Here is a 15,091-nt window from a genome sequence, read left to right on the forward strand (position 1 = left end):
AACGTCTCTACCTTCAGGCTCTTCAAAGTAGCCAACTTCAGCATTTCATACTCTTGGCAGTTTATCAACCACCTTCAGATAGACGCTGAGAATGTTTTTCCAAACAGCCCTGAGTGTGTTCCCATACAAGTTGAGAACTTGTTGGCTGCTTTTCGTTTACTTGTGTTAACTGAGGCTGCTTTGAATTGAAGCTAAAGTTGGCTGCTTTTACTGTAAGATCCTAAAATAGAAAACGGTCTAAATGTTGTATACTGGCACACTCATGGAATGTACACAGTTGGGAACCATTATGATTGCGAAATGTGTTGAAGACCACACTGCCACCTTGTGTGTGAGAAATGCAATGAGATAGAAACGTCCGTTGAGGGGAAGACCTCCCTGAAGTCTTTAGGGGTAGGGACTGCACATATGAGCGTGCCTACGTGTTTATAACAGACAGGATGGTTCTATCAATGTATAATACATGCATCGACTATCAAACTGGAAGTGAGTAATATTAAGAGGTTTTATGTTTACATTTTCACTTATAACAACCTTATAAGTAATTTAAAATGAACATTTAACATCCATTCCACCTGTTCCTGAATCCCCCTTAGGGTCTTACTGACTTACCCTGCAGGTAAGTGAGCTTGCAGGGGAGTGTCCTTATTCAGTGGAGGAGGAGGGAGAGCAGGTCTCAGGTGAGAACCAGCCCTCTCTCTTCACAGTATAAAGAGGGGTCACACCAGCAGCAAGACACTCAGAGGGACATCTCTCCTCTTAGTGGACTCACCTGCTCCGACTCCTTCCTAGCCCTCCCTAAGCTCTCAACAGCAACCATGAGTGTCAGGATCTCCTCATCCAGCTTCAGCAGCGGTGGCAGCATGAGCGGCGGTGGCTTCAGCAGTGGTGGCGGTGGCTTCAGTGGCGGCGGTGGCTTCAGCAGCGGTGGCAGCGTCAGGAGGAGCTTCTCCAGCCAGTCCGCCCTGGCAGGTTCCATTGGTGGCAGCCGCATGAGCTCTGTGTCCATGAGGCGCTCTGTCGGTGGCGGCGGTCTGGCCATGGGAGGTGGTGGCGGTGGTTCCAGCTTCAGCTACGGCATGGGCGGAGGTGGTGGTGGTGGAGGTATGGCCCTCGGTGGTGGAGGCATGGGTTTTGGAGCTGGTGGTGCTGGCTTTGGACTCGGCATGGGTGGTGGAGGTGGTGGCTGCATTCCACCCGCCATCACAGCTGTCACCGTCAACCAGAGCCTGCTCGCCCCCCTGAACCTGGCCATTGACCCCAACATCCAGACAGTCCGCACCCAAGAGAAGGAGCAGATCAAGACCCTCAACAACCGCTTCGCCTCCTTTATTGACAAGGTCAGTGCTTCTCAATAAAAAATTAAAGATTAGACAGAGTCAAGCATAGGCAAGAGGGAATATCATTCCTCTATGCTTATTATTGTGTACTCAGTCCATCATCTGAAAAGACGTTGCCTGTAAAAGTACTCACTAAGTCACTAGTAATGTGCTGTAATAAGCAGTAATATGGTCTTTCAGTTGCTTCACATAGCAGGAAACACTTTGTGGGGTGATAAACCAATCCTTACAAAGATTGTCCACTGTGTCTATTTCTCAGTAACTTTTTCAAATGTGTACTTTGCGGCTTAGAGGATTAGCCCAGATGCGGCCACATTATATGAAGCAGGTCGCCTGGCCTATGACAGCAAAAGCTCTATTTTTGAGTATTTTGGACTAAAAATGATGGTAATCCAGAATGTGTGTGAATATGTGAGGCTGTGTGGAGTGGGGGATTTGAAACTCTTGTCTGGAGGAGAGATCCTATGACTGCAGCCTCTGTCTAAATAAGAGCGATGACCAAGTTATCTGCCCATTCCCATGGCAGCACTGACTCTGGCTCTCTGACTCCAAATGGGAGATGTGGATGAATGCCTGCTTGCTGTGTGAATGTCTCCTGGCATGATCTGCAAAAGACCCCAAAGGCCCTGCAGGAGGGGAGAGGTGTTTTTATCTAATGTCTGTCAACGCTTTCTCTGGTGGCGGATTGGAGTGGGTGTGGCTTCCTCGCCTCCATGCCTGGCATGCATGCAACATGTTTACACGCCAAAAGAGCGTGTGCCCAGCAGCAAAGTACAACACTTGGCACTACGGCAAAGAAAACAACTTTACTGTGAACCAATGTTCCATAGCTTTTCAAGAGCCTTGAGCAAATTCACAAGCCTAATCCATCAGTTGTTCATAGACGCTGAATTCCCACGGATTAGTGACTGAACAAATGCAATTAAAGAAAGAACAGGACGGCTACTTAACTAAAAATTCTTTGCTTTTATATATGCACACCACAGCTAAAACAATGTGTCATCAGAGATGGGCTCAATCATTCATAAGTAATAACATTTGTTAAATAAACATTATTTTAATTTAAGATTTTTTGAATTAAAGATTTTTTTCCATGAAAGGCAACATTTTAAAATATCTCATATAACCAAAATAATGATTTTAATGTTTTTATAAGGTTTCACTTTGTGTACACTTTTTTAGGCTGTTCAAAATGTTATAACTAACTTAGGCACTATCAAACGCATACTTGTCTCTTTGTCACATCTGACATCTATCCCTGTCAGTCAGGCTCTGACAAAATTGATAGTTCTTGAATATTTCAGTGTTAATAGTAATATCTCCTGTGTCATGATGATATTCCAACACCATCAGTGGATTTCTAATTAAATTACTTGAAAAATTGTTCTTCTTATGTAAGATTTTGTCTCAGGAATTAGTGTCAGTTTAACTGCTCTAATGGTGTTTAATTGTATTCCCACAGGTGCGCTTCCTGGAACAGCAGAACAAGATGCTGGAGACCAAGTGGAGTCTTCTCCAGGACCAGACCACCGTGCGCTCCAACATCGACTCCATGTTCGAGGCCTACATCGGCAACCTGCGCAGACAGCTCGACGGCCTGGGCAACGAGAAGGTCAAGCTGGAGGGAGAGCTGAGGAACATGCAAGGTCTGGTTGAGGACTTCAAGCTGAAGTGAGTGCCTCAATTATTTATGGACATTTGTCACTGTCTACCATCTGGAATGTATGCAGTTTCAGTTCCTACTTCTGTTTGACTGACCGCCCTCTGCTCCTTTTGTGCAGATATGAAGATGAAATCAACAAGCGTGCCTCAGCGGAGAATGAGTTTGTTCTGCTGAAGAAGGTAAAACAGAAATGATCTACCCACGATCTTCCATTGCAGCTTTGACCTCTGAACCTGCAGACTTACCCATTCTTTCATCCCTCTTTAGGATGTTGATGCTGCCTACATGGTCAAGGTGGAACTGGAGGCCAGGGTTGATGCCCTTCAGGATGAGATCAACTTCCTCAGGGCCATCTATGAGGAGGTGAGAGTTGGTCATACTTCATCCACAGGGTCCAAATTGCACTTGCAGTGTTCTCAAGCTCATACGGAACCTTCACATTTATTTTTCCCTTCCTCACTCAGGAGCTGCGTGAGCTGCAGGGACAGATCAAGGACACCTCTGCTATTGTGGAGATGGACAACAGCCGTACTCTGGACATGGACTCCATTGTGGCTGAAGTGCGTGCTCAGTACGAAGACATCGCCAACCGCAGCCGTGCTGAGGCTGAGACCTGGTACAAGGCCAAGGTGAGTGCATTGGAGTGGCATTAGCGCTCAGTACTTTATCAACGCAGGGTATTGATTTTTGAAATGGGCACTAACTAGAGCCTCCATATTACATAAACCTGTCGGTCCTTAACAGTTTGAAGAGATGCAGTCCTCTGCTGGCCAATATGGTAATGACCTGCGCACAACCAAGTCAGAGATCGCAGAGCTCAACCGCATGATCAGCCGTCTAACAAGTGAGATTGAGGCAGTCAAAGGACAAGTGAGTTAACTTCACTTTTGCTCTCCCCACCAAATATTCCATCATCAACAAACCTCCACTTGACTGACTTATGCTTCTTTGTTGTGATGCAGCGCGCCAGCCTTGAGGCCCAGATTGCAGAGGCTGAGGAGCGTGGTGAGATGGCAGTGAAGGATGCCAGGCTGCGGATCAGGGACCTCGAGGTGGCCCTCCAGAACGCCAAGCAGGACATGGCCCGCCAGGTGCGCGAGTACCAGGAGCTGATGAACGTCAAACTGGCCCTCGACATTGAGATCGCCACCTACAGGAAACTGCTGGAAGGAGAGGAGTCCAGGTAAACATATCCAACATAGTGCACATACTAATTATCCGTATAATCAGTAAATGTGTATAGTATAATAGTAGTCCCAACATAATAATAGTCCAAAATCTGGCCTAAAAAATGATCTGGCCATTGTTAGGTATCAACAACAATGACAAATCCTAATCCACCTTCCCTTCCACAGAATTGGTGGTGCCTCTGCAACCGTTCACGTTCAGGAGACCTCAGCTGCTGGTGGTAGGTAGAATTCCTCATTTCAGGACTGCATAAGAATCCAGGAAATGAATAATACTGTGTGTTGGCTGCACTCTCTTTTTGCTGCTCTTGCATTTAACTAAATCAAATGTTTTGCAGGAGGCGGTGGCCTGGCCCTTGGTGGTGGCGGAGGATTTGGCTACGGTGGTGGTGCTGGAATTGGCAGCGGTGGTGGCGGAGGATTCGGCTACGGTGGTGCCGGCATGGGCATCGGAATTGGCGGCGGCGGTGCTGGATTCGGCTACGGTGGTGGTGCCGGCATGGGCATCAAAATTGGAGGTGGCAGCAGCATGTCCATGTCTCAATCCTCCAGCTCCAACATGCGCTACCCCTATTGATAACATCCTCCAGCTCCAACATGCGCTACCCCTATTGATAACATCCTCCACCTCCAACATCCTCCACCTCCAACATGCGCTACCCCTATTGATAACATCCTGAGCAACAAGTGTTCTTTTTGAAGCATTTCCAAACACGGGCCCATGGAGCTTCAGAAACAACTCAAAGTGATATCCTGGCCCTCAATGAATAAAGTAATTGTTTGATAGCCTACAGTATGCATAGTCATCTTTTATTCTGTTCTCTACATTTCTCCTGGGATAATGGGCCTTGCAGAGAGCTTTGTAGGCAGCTCTCTGTTATCACTCACTTCTCCATGTGTCCCTGCAACCGCTGATCTTGACCAGATTTAGGATGTGTCATGTACAACAAGTGAAAACACTGAATAAATCTTGGTCCTATATAAAGTATCCCTTTGTTGTTGGTTATTTGTGCTCACATTCACTTGTATTACACTGAGAAAACAAAAGAAAACAAAACTTGGGAAGGCAAGGTGTTGTGGAGATGAGGGTACACCTTCAAATGAAATCTCAATTAAATTCAGCAATATTGGGGTATTGTCCATGTTTGGTGCTGGTGAAAGAGAAAGAATCATTTGGAAGGAAATAAAAAAACACATGGGAAACCAATGCTATCAAACATGCTATCAAACACCTCAAACATCAAACATCTGAAATCATGCAAAGTCGCTTGAAATGCACACAAATAACAGAAATAGACTTTCAAATGCACACAAATAACAGAAATATGTTGTTGGCAGTGTTAAGACCTGTTACTGTACACTCGTAGAGACAGACCTGTGTTGAAAGTGCCATATAGAAATCTGGTATGAAATAGTGCACATACGATTTTGCTACTTGTTCCTCTTTGTTTTGACTCTGCTTCATGTCGTGTCTTTTCTTCTCCCTCAACACATTAGAAAGCTTGTGAAAATAAGAAGCTACCTAGGCACTCAAGTGAAAAACGTTTCACTTGTGGCTGCCTATGTTTGCCATTGGTTAATTGATGATCTAATGTCTCACACTTGTTTACCCACTCATATTGAAGTTTTAAACAGACATGTCTCAGAGATTGTTCACTTCCTGACGAAGGCTTTTGACCTGAAACGCGTCAAAGTGTTTTTTAATATTGATCTGCCCATGAAATAGTCATTTTAAACTTTTTTCACTTGATGAGTGCCTAGGCATCTTCTTAAGATCACCATCTCAACAACAAAGACTTATCGTTTAATAGCTTTTTTACATTAGAAAGCTTCTTAGGTGAAATATAACACTAAAGTAATCCATGTTATACATATTTCGCCACCTTCCTAAAATAATGGCATAAGTCATTTTATTCAGGTTTTGTTTAGAAAACACAAAAAGGTTAACCAAAAATAGACTATGTGCACGAAAGGCTCTTCCTGTAGACTTATGTATTTCCGGTGGAGCGTTAACTGTGTTATAACGATATCTTCTGTTATATTCTGCTCCTTCACTCCAACACTGAATATCTTGTTTGCCCAATAACAACAATTTTAACACACGCATAAATCCTTCTTTTTCATAACCTGCTGATTCCCTAGTGCAACACCCAACCGGTCTGTGTAGACACTTATTACATTAACAACAGTGGCAGGTTCAAACACCTGGCTCCAACGAAAACAAACAAGCGCAGAGTGTTTCTTTTTGTGCATGTAGCCTATTGAAAGATGTAGGCAAAACAAATTGTCAAAAAAATTACTTATGCCATTATTTTAGGAAGGTGACGATTTGCATATAACATATGGTTATGGTTATGGTTAGGTTATGGTATAGCAGACGCTTTTGTCCAAAGCGAGATATCTGTGCTTAGTAATCATACGGAAGCAACATCAAGAAGGGCCACATTATAGTTGTGTCTGCCAGTCACTGGGCACAACAACCCCTCATAAATCAGTAAATTAAGATCAATAACAGTCAATTTAAATTCAAACCATTTAATTTGTGATTATTCCACATTGTTCAGTGCAGATGCTTTATTATTGATACATCACAATTAACAAGTTATATCATGCTCTCATGTCCTTTTGTTACATACATACGTTCACTGCTTAGAGAACAGTGACATCTTGTGGTTGTAACACATGAAAGAACAAACAGGTGACACATCTCTAAAAAAAGAACACTTGTAAAATATTCTCTCTATATTGTGGCTGGCAAGTAAAGTCAGGTGAACAAGTGAATATAGCCATATGTTTCATATATCTTACATCCAGTGATGGGCAATAGCTTGGTACTTGTAGCGAAGCTACTAGCTTAACTACATTTTTCAGTAGCTTGGTGGTAGCGTAGCTATTCTGAAGCAGACAGCTTTTCAATTTGTTTTTTGACCATGTAGTGCAGTAGCTTTTACAGAAGCTACATTTTCCAGAGCATTTGTGGAGCTCACAGTAAAACTTCCTTCTGGCCACCCATACATGCAAGTTCAGTTTTATTCTATGGATCTGACAAACATGACATTTGTCCAACTAAATCTGAGAAGAGACAGGCATTGGTCCTTTATTGCACTACATTGTCTGGGAAACATTTAGGCTACTCTATTCGGTGTAAATTTGTAAAACAAACTCATTTTTTATGGCAGAGCTGAAGCAACGAAATTGTGCTTGCAAAGATGTTGGTGGTAGAGTCTGGTTTCTACTGTGTGGTTATAAAATTGGCTGTCAATTTTTTTGCATTCATTTTAACTTGCACATGGTAGAGATAAACTGACTGGGTAGCCTAATTGTACTTATACATGTCAGCCAAGTGTAATTAAACTGAGATAATCAAGAGAAGGTGAAACTTTTACAGGCAAAAATCCACCAAACAATGAAGATGCAAACATGCATGCACGCACAGTTACATAGTGTATTTCTTTGCTATTGTACTTCAAATATAGTTAAGGAGTTTTGAGTTAGCTTGCAGTTGATCCTGCAAGCTTAATGCAAATTGAGTATGCCCATGGACCCAATGCACTCTCCCTCAGTACCTGCCTTTTTGTGGACTCTTTTTTCCCCAAATTGATTTTGGAGCTGTGAGAGTAACCATCAAGGGTTATTGTATTTGAACTGAACATATGTTATAGCCTACATGTGTAAATAAAGGTAAGTTACTGTATCTGTTTGGCTAAGTTATATTGGCTAGGTCTTTCAAAAAGCACTGACTTGGCATGAAGCTGGTTTAATTTTTTTGCTTATGTTAATTTTTTGTAAAAATACAAAGTAGCTTCTGATATAGTAAACTACTTTTGCGAAATGTATGTAACTTAGCTAGCTACATTTTGTCTAGAGGAAGCTTTTGTGTAAGCTTCATTTCATATGGAGTAACTGGTAGCTTAGCTCACTACATTTTCTAAGTAGCTTGCCCATCACTGCTTATACATCTATTCAATATCTTGCTAGTTTTTTGGTCTGAGAAAGAGCCAATTATAGTTTTCAATAAAAAGTCTATATGACTATAATGAATGTTTCATATGTCAATCTATCACGTCAGTTTGTCATCCGATTTCAAACTGATGGACTCAAGAGACCCATGTGTGTATGCTTCTAGGTATAATGTTTTACAGCATTTCAAGAGGTGAGATATAAAACATGACAGTAATAGACTGACATAATCTAGAAACTGTACTGTGTTCCATAAACCCATCCTGAAAACAAAAATAGACCTAACCTATTGAAAACTGCAGCCGTACTGTGGTGCTATGTTGCGGTCTCCCTGGGGTTGTTGGGGTCAAAGGTCATTATGTCCATGTGGATAAGACCTGAAAATCAATCATGCATACATAACCATGAAACACATAAAAATGACAATTTCTACTAATCCTACACATACATACATACATTAAATTGTATGTTATAGTGTAATATAATCTTACTGAGTGTTATAGTGTAATATAATCTTACTCTTCCATTCACTTGTGTCCAACTCCAGGCTCTCAAACGAGTCATCATATGGGGGGGACTCCGGCTCGGTCTCTGGGTCATGGAACTCCGACAGGTAAGGGTGGGAGAGGCCCTCTGCAACAGTCATCCTGGCCTCGGGGTCCAGCAGCAACATGGCCTCCAGCATGTCCACCGCTAGAGAGAAAAAGAGAGGGGGGTGAGCAGGAATGAAGTGAGAAAGGAAGAGAGTGGCCTTGAGGAAAAAATCCAAGAAGGTTCTTCATCATAAACATCTCAACTTTACTCAGTGAAGGAACCCTGTGTCTATTCATGGTATTTTGAGTCCTGAATCTGGTGTGTGCATGTTCCAATGACAACTATCAACTAACATAACCGACATAGGCCTACAACTGTACAGATCTAGCTATCTACTGGAATGACCAAAAGACCCACATTTTGTGAAACTGCTTTTTGCACACAGTTGGGAACAATTATGATTATGACCGAAAGTTCTGACTAACCTTTAGCATCCATGGAGGGGAAGACCTCCCTGAAGTCTTTCTTCTTTTGAAGGGGTAGGGACTGCACATATGAGCGTGCCTGCATGTTTATAACAGAAAGGATGGATCTATCAATGTATGATACATGCATTAACCCAATCATCATTAAACCCTGAAGTGACTAATATTAGAGCAAGAGCTATTGTGTTTTTGTAGATTCAAACTTGGTTTTAAAATCTTTTCCACAATTGTAAACCTAACTACTAATAAACGTATATGTAATAAATAAAAATATGAATTGAGGGAAAGGGGCAAAAAGAGAAAGATGACAAAATTATACATTAAGTTCCAAATCTTTAAATTACCAATGAAATGGATTACTCCAAAAAATGGATTACAATAGGGATTATATTTTAAGGATATTAATATATTCTGGCAATTCACAGATCATATCTTATGAAACACTTTACAACAATTGAGCAATACAGTGAAGATGAGTGGGGTCCATAAAAGATAACTGTGAAGTCCAGTAAATCCTAATAAGTGTAATCAACATTAATCAAATCAATTGTGTTACTAATCTCAGGAGAGCTTCTACACATGCATGTATCTGCTGCCCACTGAACAGTAAGGAAGAGTACATCTTCACTCTGCATCTTCTGGATCAGGGAGGGCTGAGGGGTTCCTGTCATTTTCAGGATCTTCTTCAGCTGATCAATGCCTGAGTGTGGATGTCAAGGAGGACAAAGCACTGACACACGTAAGTACATGAACACATGCACACACATGCATACATACTGTAGGCTAAACGGTGCTCTATGACGCCAGTAAGCATCCTTACTTGAGATTGTGCTCATACATGTACGCACACGGGCACACGCACACTAACACACACACACACACACACACACACACACACACACGCACACGCACACACACACGCACACACACACACACCAGGTTTATGTGTATCTATACTGTATGCTTCTGTCGGTGTGATGCAAGACAAGTTAAAGGATACTATCGCTGCCAGGAAAGAGCACCTGGCCAGTGATCATCTCAGCCAGAATGCACGCTGCAGACCACACGTCCACTGTACAGAAGGAGCCACCGTGAAACAACATGAGATGGGTATGACTGGCAGCACGGTCAGAAAAACAACATGAGATGGGTATGACTGGCAGCACGGTCAGAGAAACAACATGAGATGGGCACGACTGGCAGCACGGTCAGAGAAAGAACATGAGATGGGTATGACTGGCAGCACGGTCAGAGAAACATTTTTTTTTGCAAGAAAGTGACATTCAAAGTCACACTTTAAATTTGCCACAGTACCACAATTGCAACAGGTGTGACTTCTTTTACCTTCCGAGGTTTTTCTGTCTATAGCACCATCCTCACCAATGTTCACTAATAATAATATGTGTGTGTTAAGGAAACTAGAACAGCAACAAAGTTTTATGATATCAAAACATAAGGTTGTCAGGGCAACGTTTCTTTAACACGTAAGTAGAAATGCAACAAATGTGAACAAACTGTTTCCATCTACTTTAATCATTATACACCTAGGTAAATCAAGAGTTAATCAACTCCCTGTAGAGAACCTATTTTTATGTTCATCAGAAGATCATATGCTCTTTTCAAGTATTTCCAGTAAGGATTTCTTATTCGAATGGTCAAAATGTGCAGTAAAACGTGGAATGGAAACCCATTCTGTCTCCAATTCACACAGCCAGGATTGTGCATGAGCATGGACTTATTTAAAGCATACTGGACATACAGCGAGGAGCAATGTGCTGACTGTCACACAAATGTATTAGCTCATAGGCCGCGCCTCTAAATGCTCAAACTGACACACTTTAAGACATGCTAGGAACATTTTACTTACGAAGCTGTAATGCAATGTTGTCAAAAGAACATCAGATTATTTTTTTTTACTAAAAATTAACTAGAATAAAAAGGAAATAAATCCCTCAACAGGTGAAACATATACAGGGATGGTGTCAATGGGCCTCAGCTCTCACCTGTTTGACTGTAGTGCATCCAGTTGAAGATGACCTCTGGAGCCCTATACCAGCGTGTCACCACATACCCGGTCATCTCAGTCTCTGTGTGGCGAGCCAAACCAAAATCCAGGATCTACCAAAGGAGGGAATGAATAGCCATTCATGAATACAAAACACTTTTCAATTTATTCAAAACTTATTTAAGTCCTGGGATTTGCTTCACTATAATAATACACTCTATTACAACACCATTTGTGTATTAGTATACTAATTACCATGATACACCCTATTAGGTAATATTATATTCAACCACTGTCCTCTCAGAATTTTACCTTTAATTCACAATTTTCATCGACAGCCAGGTTACCAGGTTTGAGATCCTATAAGACAAGCATTTTAAATTTGCGTCTGCATAACAAAATATTACATTTTCCATTACAACCAAAAAAGTTGGGACGGTAGGTAAAACGTGAATATAAACACTATTTGATAATCCTGTATATCCATAATTAGTTGCAAAAAGAACATAGACAACATATCATAATTATGTCAAAAACGGGAACAAGTTGCATAATGCTAAAGAAAACACAAAGACATTTCACAACTAACACAGTTTACTGGCACCATGATTGGCTATAAAAATAGAATTCCAGAGAGGCAGAATCTCTAAGAAGTAGAGATGTGGAGGTATTCATCACTCTGTATAAAACTGTGTGGGCAAATAATACAACAACACTGTACGAATAATGCTCCTCAAAGTAAAATGGGCCTCTGGGCCTCAGATGGCTCTGCATTGAAAACAGACTTGTTTCTGCTATGAAGCATATTGCACGGGCTCAGGAAAACTTTGATAACCATTGTCTATGAACAGAGTTTGGGGCTCCATCCACAAATACTGATCTGGGCCTGAGCTCATTTCAGCGAAAAGTGAAAACTGTCCAGTGATTAGACCAGCAAAAATTTGTTAATTTTTTTTTAATCATGGACCCTGCATCCTTCGGGGCTAAAGAGGAGAGAGACCATCCAACTTGTTATTAGTGTATACAGTTCAAAAGCCAGCATCTATGATGGTTTAAGGGGGTAATAGTGCCTCCGGCATTTGTAGTTTGCACATCTTGAAAGGCAAAATTAACGCTGAATGATATTTTCTAGTTTTGACCAACATACAGTATGCTGCAATCCAGATAGTTTCTCTGTTTCAACACTTGATGTGCTGTGTTTGCGCTATTCTCTCTAAATTGAATACACAGTGTGGTTTAGATGTTTTACAATCACTTGATGTGCTGTGTTTGCGCTATTCTCTCTAAATTGAATACACCGTGTGGTTTAGATGTTTTACAATCACTTGATGTGCTGTGTTTGCGCTATTCTCTCTAAATTGAATACACCGTGTGGTTTAGATGTTTTACAATCATGCTTTTGTTTTTATTTCAATTTTACACAGCGTCCCAACTTTTTTGGAAATGGTAATAATGTACAGCATGAACATACCAGAAATCTCAGACATAATATGCACAACATTTGAAGATTCTGGATTGTTTTTAAAAACTCACCCGATGGATAATTCCAGCAGAATGGATGTACTGAAGAAAAACAACAATTACAAGTCACTGGCACATATTTCCCATTGATCCAAATTTGTGAGAAACATCAGTAACAGGCAATGGGCAGACCTTTAGCCCCCGTAGTATTTGGTAGAATAGATAGATGATAATTCGGTCTGTCAGTCTCTTTCTCTTCATGATGTGACCAAGGTCCTGGGCCACAAAGGGCATTACCATGTAACTGTGATAGAAATAATATACATACATTTCAACAACAAACACAAACATTTACGACATGCAAAACACAACACAAAATGTAAATAAACCACATTCCAATTCACACTGTGTTTTATTCCAGTTCACACTAACATGCTGATAGGAGCTTATCTTCAGAGAATAGCAGTGAATGTGCAGAGACTTGTAAGGTCAGCCCCATTACATAACTACTGATAATGAAGTGAAGGAGGTTAAGTTATCCATTAAGTCTCAAGACAGCTCAGGCAAAAAAGTGAGAAACAATGTTTCAAAATGTTACAGTAAAAGCCTATGGTATTTTATGGTCTGGGCCATTATGGATCAAATTATACAAAATATACATATCAATGTGCACACACATTGATGTATCATTGATATGTAAACACACAGACACACACACGCAGACACACAGACACACACACACACACACACACACACACACACACACACACACACACACACACACACACACACACACACACACACACACAGATTTCGACCTGACCCAGTTTGTATAGCTTGTCTCAACAAGCTGGGAATTTTAGCACAGGAATGCACTTTTCCAAGACCCTACTCACAAAGTTTGGAACTTCTCCAGTGTGGAATCAGGTGTGAAGATATTCAAGAGGGAGATCACCTTTAAGGAACCAAAACACAATAGCAAATGAAATGTTGGTCTGAAGCCAAAATAAATATACTGATTACTTATTATGAGCCACTGACTCTGTCTTACAGTAATACGAGCATTACTCATGTTCTAAGTAGACATCTTCTATAGTAGGCTATATGTCTACAATTAGAGCCCTCATTTGAGACTGTGATTATTGATAACGGACAGCAAGTCAATAATGTCATTCATTTATGAAGCGTATGGCAACACAAACTAATAAGGGTAAACACTTCTTCAACCAAAATACAAGAACAGGTTTGGTAAGTATTGTATGGTGGTCAAAAACAACGCCCCCTGCTTCCTTTTATTAGCTTATGGCTAAAGTACACTTTAATTTTTAAACATATGAGCTGTCAAACAGGGAGCAACATATTTGCAAAGATCTTAGAACTTACGTTGTCATGTTGGATATGTCTGAGCAGTCTAACTTCACGGTAAGCCCTTTTTGCAAAAATCAATGATTCAAATGGACGATAAAGCTTCTTTATGGCCACCTTTTCTTTGGTCTTCTGGTCAATAGCAGAACTAAATACATACAATAACACACAATAATAACAAAATAAGAAAAAATGAATAACACAATAATACAACATTGGCAGAGTTGATGTTGGCTTGATGGCATGGTTCTCGTATCCTCCAATAAACTGCATCTCCTGAATGTTAAAAGCACAGTTCAGCTCTAAAGAATGTCTGCATATTTCAGATACCACAGCTACTGGGCATAGATTTCTTTCTTATCTCAAAGTCTGTAGCAAATACTAATTACTGTAATAGTAATTGTCTGAAACTGATTAACTTTGCAACTATCTCAAAGAACTAAAACGTGAAATTTGAATGACTTAGGCTACAGTCATACCACTGCATTTCTGGGATCTATTTGTGTTTACGATTTCAGCTAGGATTTCTCAAGAAGTCTACACATGCCAGTCCACACTGGGTCTGTTCTTACCACACCGTCCCATATGCACCGGACCCAATGGATTGTAAAGACGTGTATCTCTCTGGGACATCCCAAGTTGTTTTCTGAATCTCAAATATGTGAAAGCCCGCTTTCCCAGGGGATGACATCGTTTTAATCCAGCTCTCCTCTGGAGTTACGGCACAATCAGTATTCTTCCAGTATAGCCTGCCCTCCCGTGACTTGACTTTGCCCCAGGTGAGCAAAAGCGCACAGGCTACACGCAGAGGCCCACCTCCCGGCGCACCTTTACCTGTCACGTGGTTAGACTGACGTTGAACAAGTATTGGACATTGGACAAGGGGTAAATCAAAGGAAATTAAATTGCGATGGGGTCTATGGCGCGGGAATCGTGCCTAAAACCTTCCGACCGTCCATCTGATCAACCAACCGATCGACCAACCGAACGTCATACCACCCGCCTTACTTACATGTATCAGAATAATTTCCTTTTTATAAGCAGCCTACATGAACTTACACGTATCCAACATGTGCCCAGAATTGTTGCAA

General features: G+C 41.3%; 2 protein-coding genes across 2 annotated transcripts; one reads left to right on the plus strand and one right to left on the minus strand.

Moving 5' to 3' along the window:
- Positions 1 to 732: 732 nt before the first annotated feature.
- Positions 733 to 5,151, plus strand: LOC125293922 (keratin, type II cytoskeletal cochleal-like). Its single transcript, XM_048242171.1, has 9 exons — positions 733 to 1,340; positions 2,803 to 3,011; positions 3,122 to 3,182; positions 3,271 to 3,366; positions 3,468 to 3,632; positions 3,748 to 3,873; positions 3,966 to 4,186; positions 4,359 to 4,411; positions 4,529 to 5,151. Exons 1-9 carry the CDS (start codon positions 819 to 821, stop codon positions 4,765 to 4,767), a joined length of 1,692 nt encoding a protein of 563 aa, XP_048098128.1. The 5' UTR covers positions 733 to 818; the 3' UTR covers positions 4,768 to 5,151.
- Positions 5,152 to 6,709: 1,558 nt separating this feature from the next.
- Positions 6,710 to 14,766, minus strand: zgc:171775 (STKc_p38 domain-containing protein). Its single transcript, XM_048242175.1, has 12 exons — positions 14,573 to 14,766; positions 14,019 to 14,148; positions 13,532 to 13,590; positions 12,828 to 12,939; positions 12,708 to 12,737; positions 11,487 to 11,534; positions 11,173 to 11,287; positions 10,170 to 10,241; positions 9,790 to 9,869; positions 9,170 to 9,248; positions 8,670 to 8,843; positions 6,710 to 8,527 (listed from the first exon to the last, which is right to left on the minus strand). The coding sequence occupies exons 1-12, from the start codon at positions 14,689 to 14,691 to the stop codon at positions 8,466 to 8,468; spliced, it is 1,080 nt and encodes a 359-aa protein (XP_048098132.1). The 5' UTR covers positions 14,692 to 14,766; the 3' UTR covers positions 6,710 to 8,465.
- Between the last annotated feature and the right edge of the window lie 325 nt (positions 14,767 to 15,091).

The sequence above is a fragment of the Alosa alosa genome, chromosome 4 (genome assembly GCF_017589495.1).
Source record: "Alosa alosa isolate M-15738 ecotype Scorff River chromosome 4, AALO_Geno_1.1, whole genome shotgun sequence".
Taxonomy (NCBI): Eukaryota; Metazoa; Chordata; class Actinopteri; order Clupeiformes; family Clupeidae; genus Alosa; species Alosa alosa.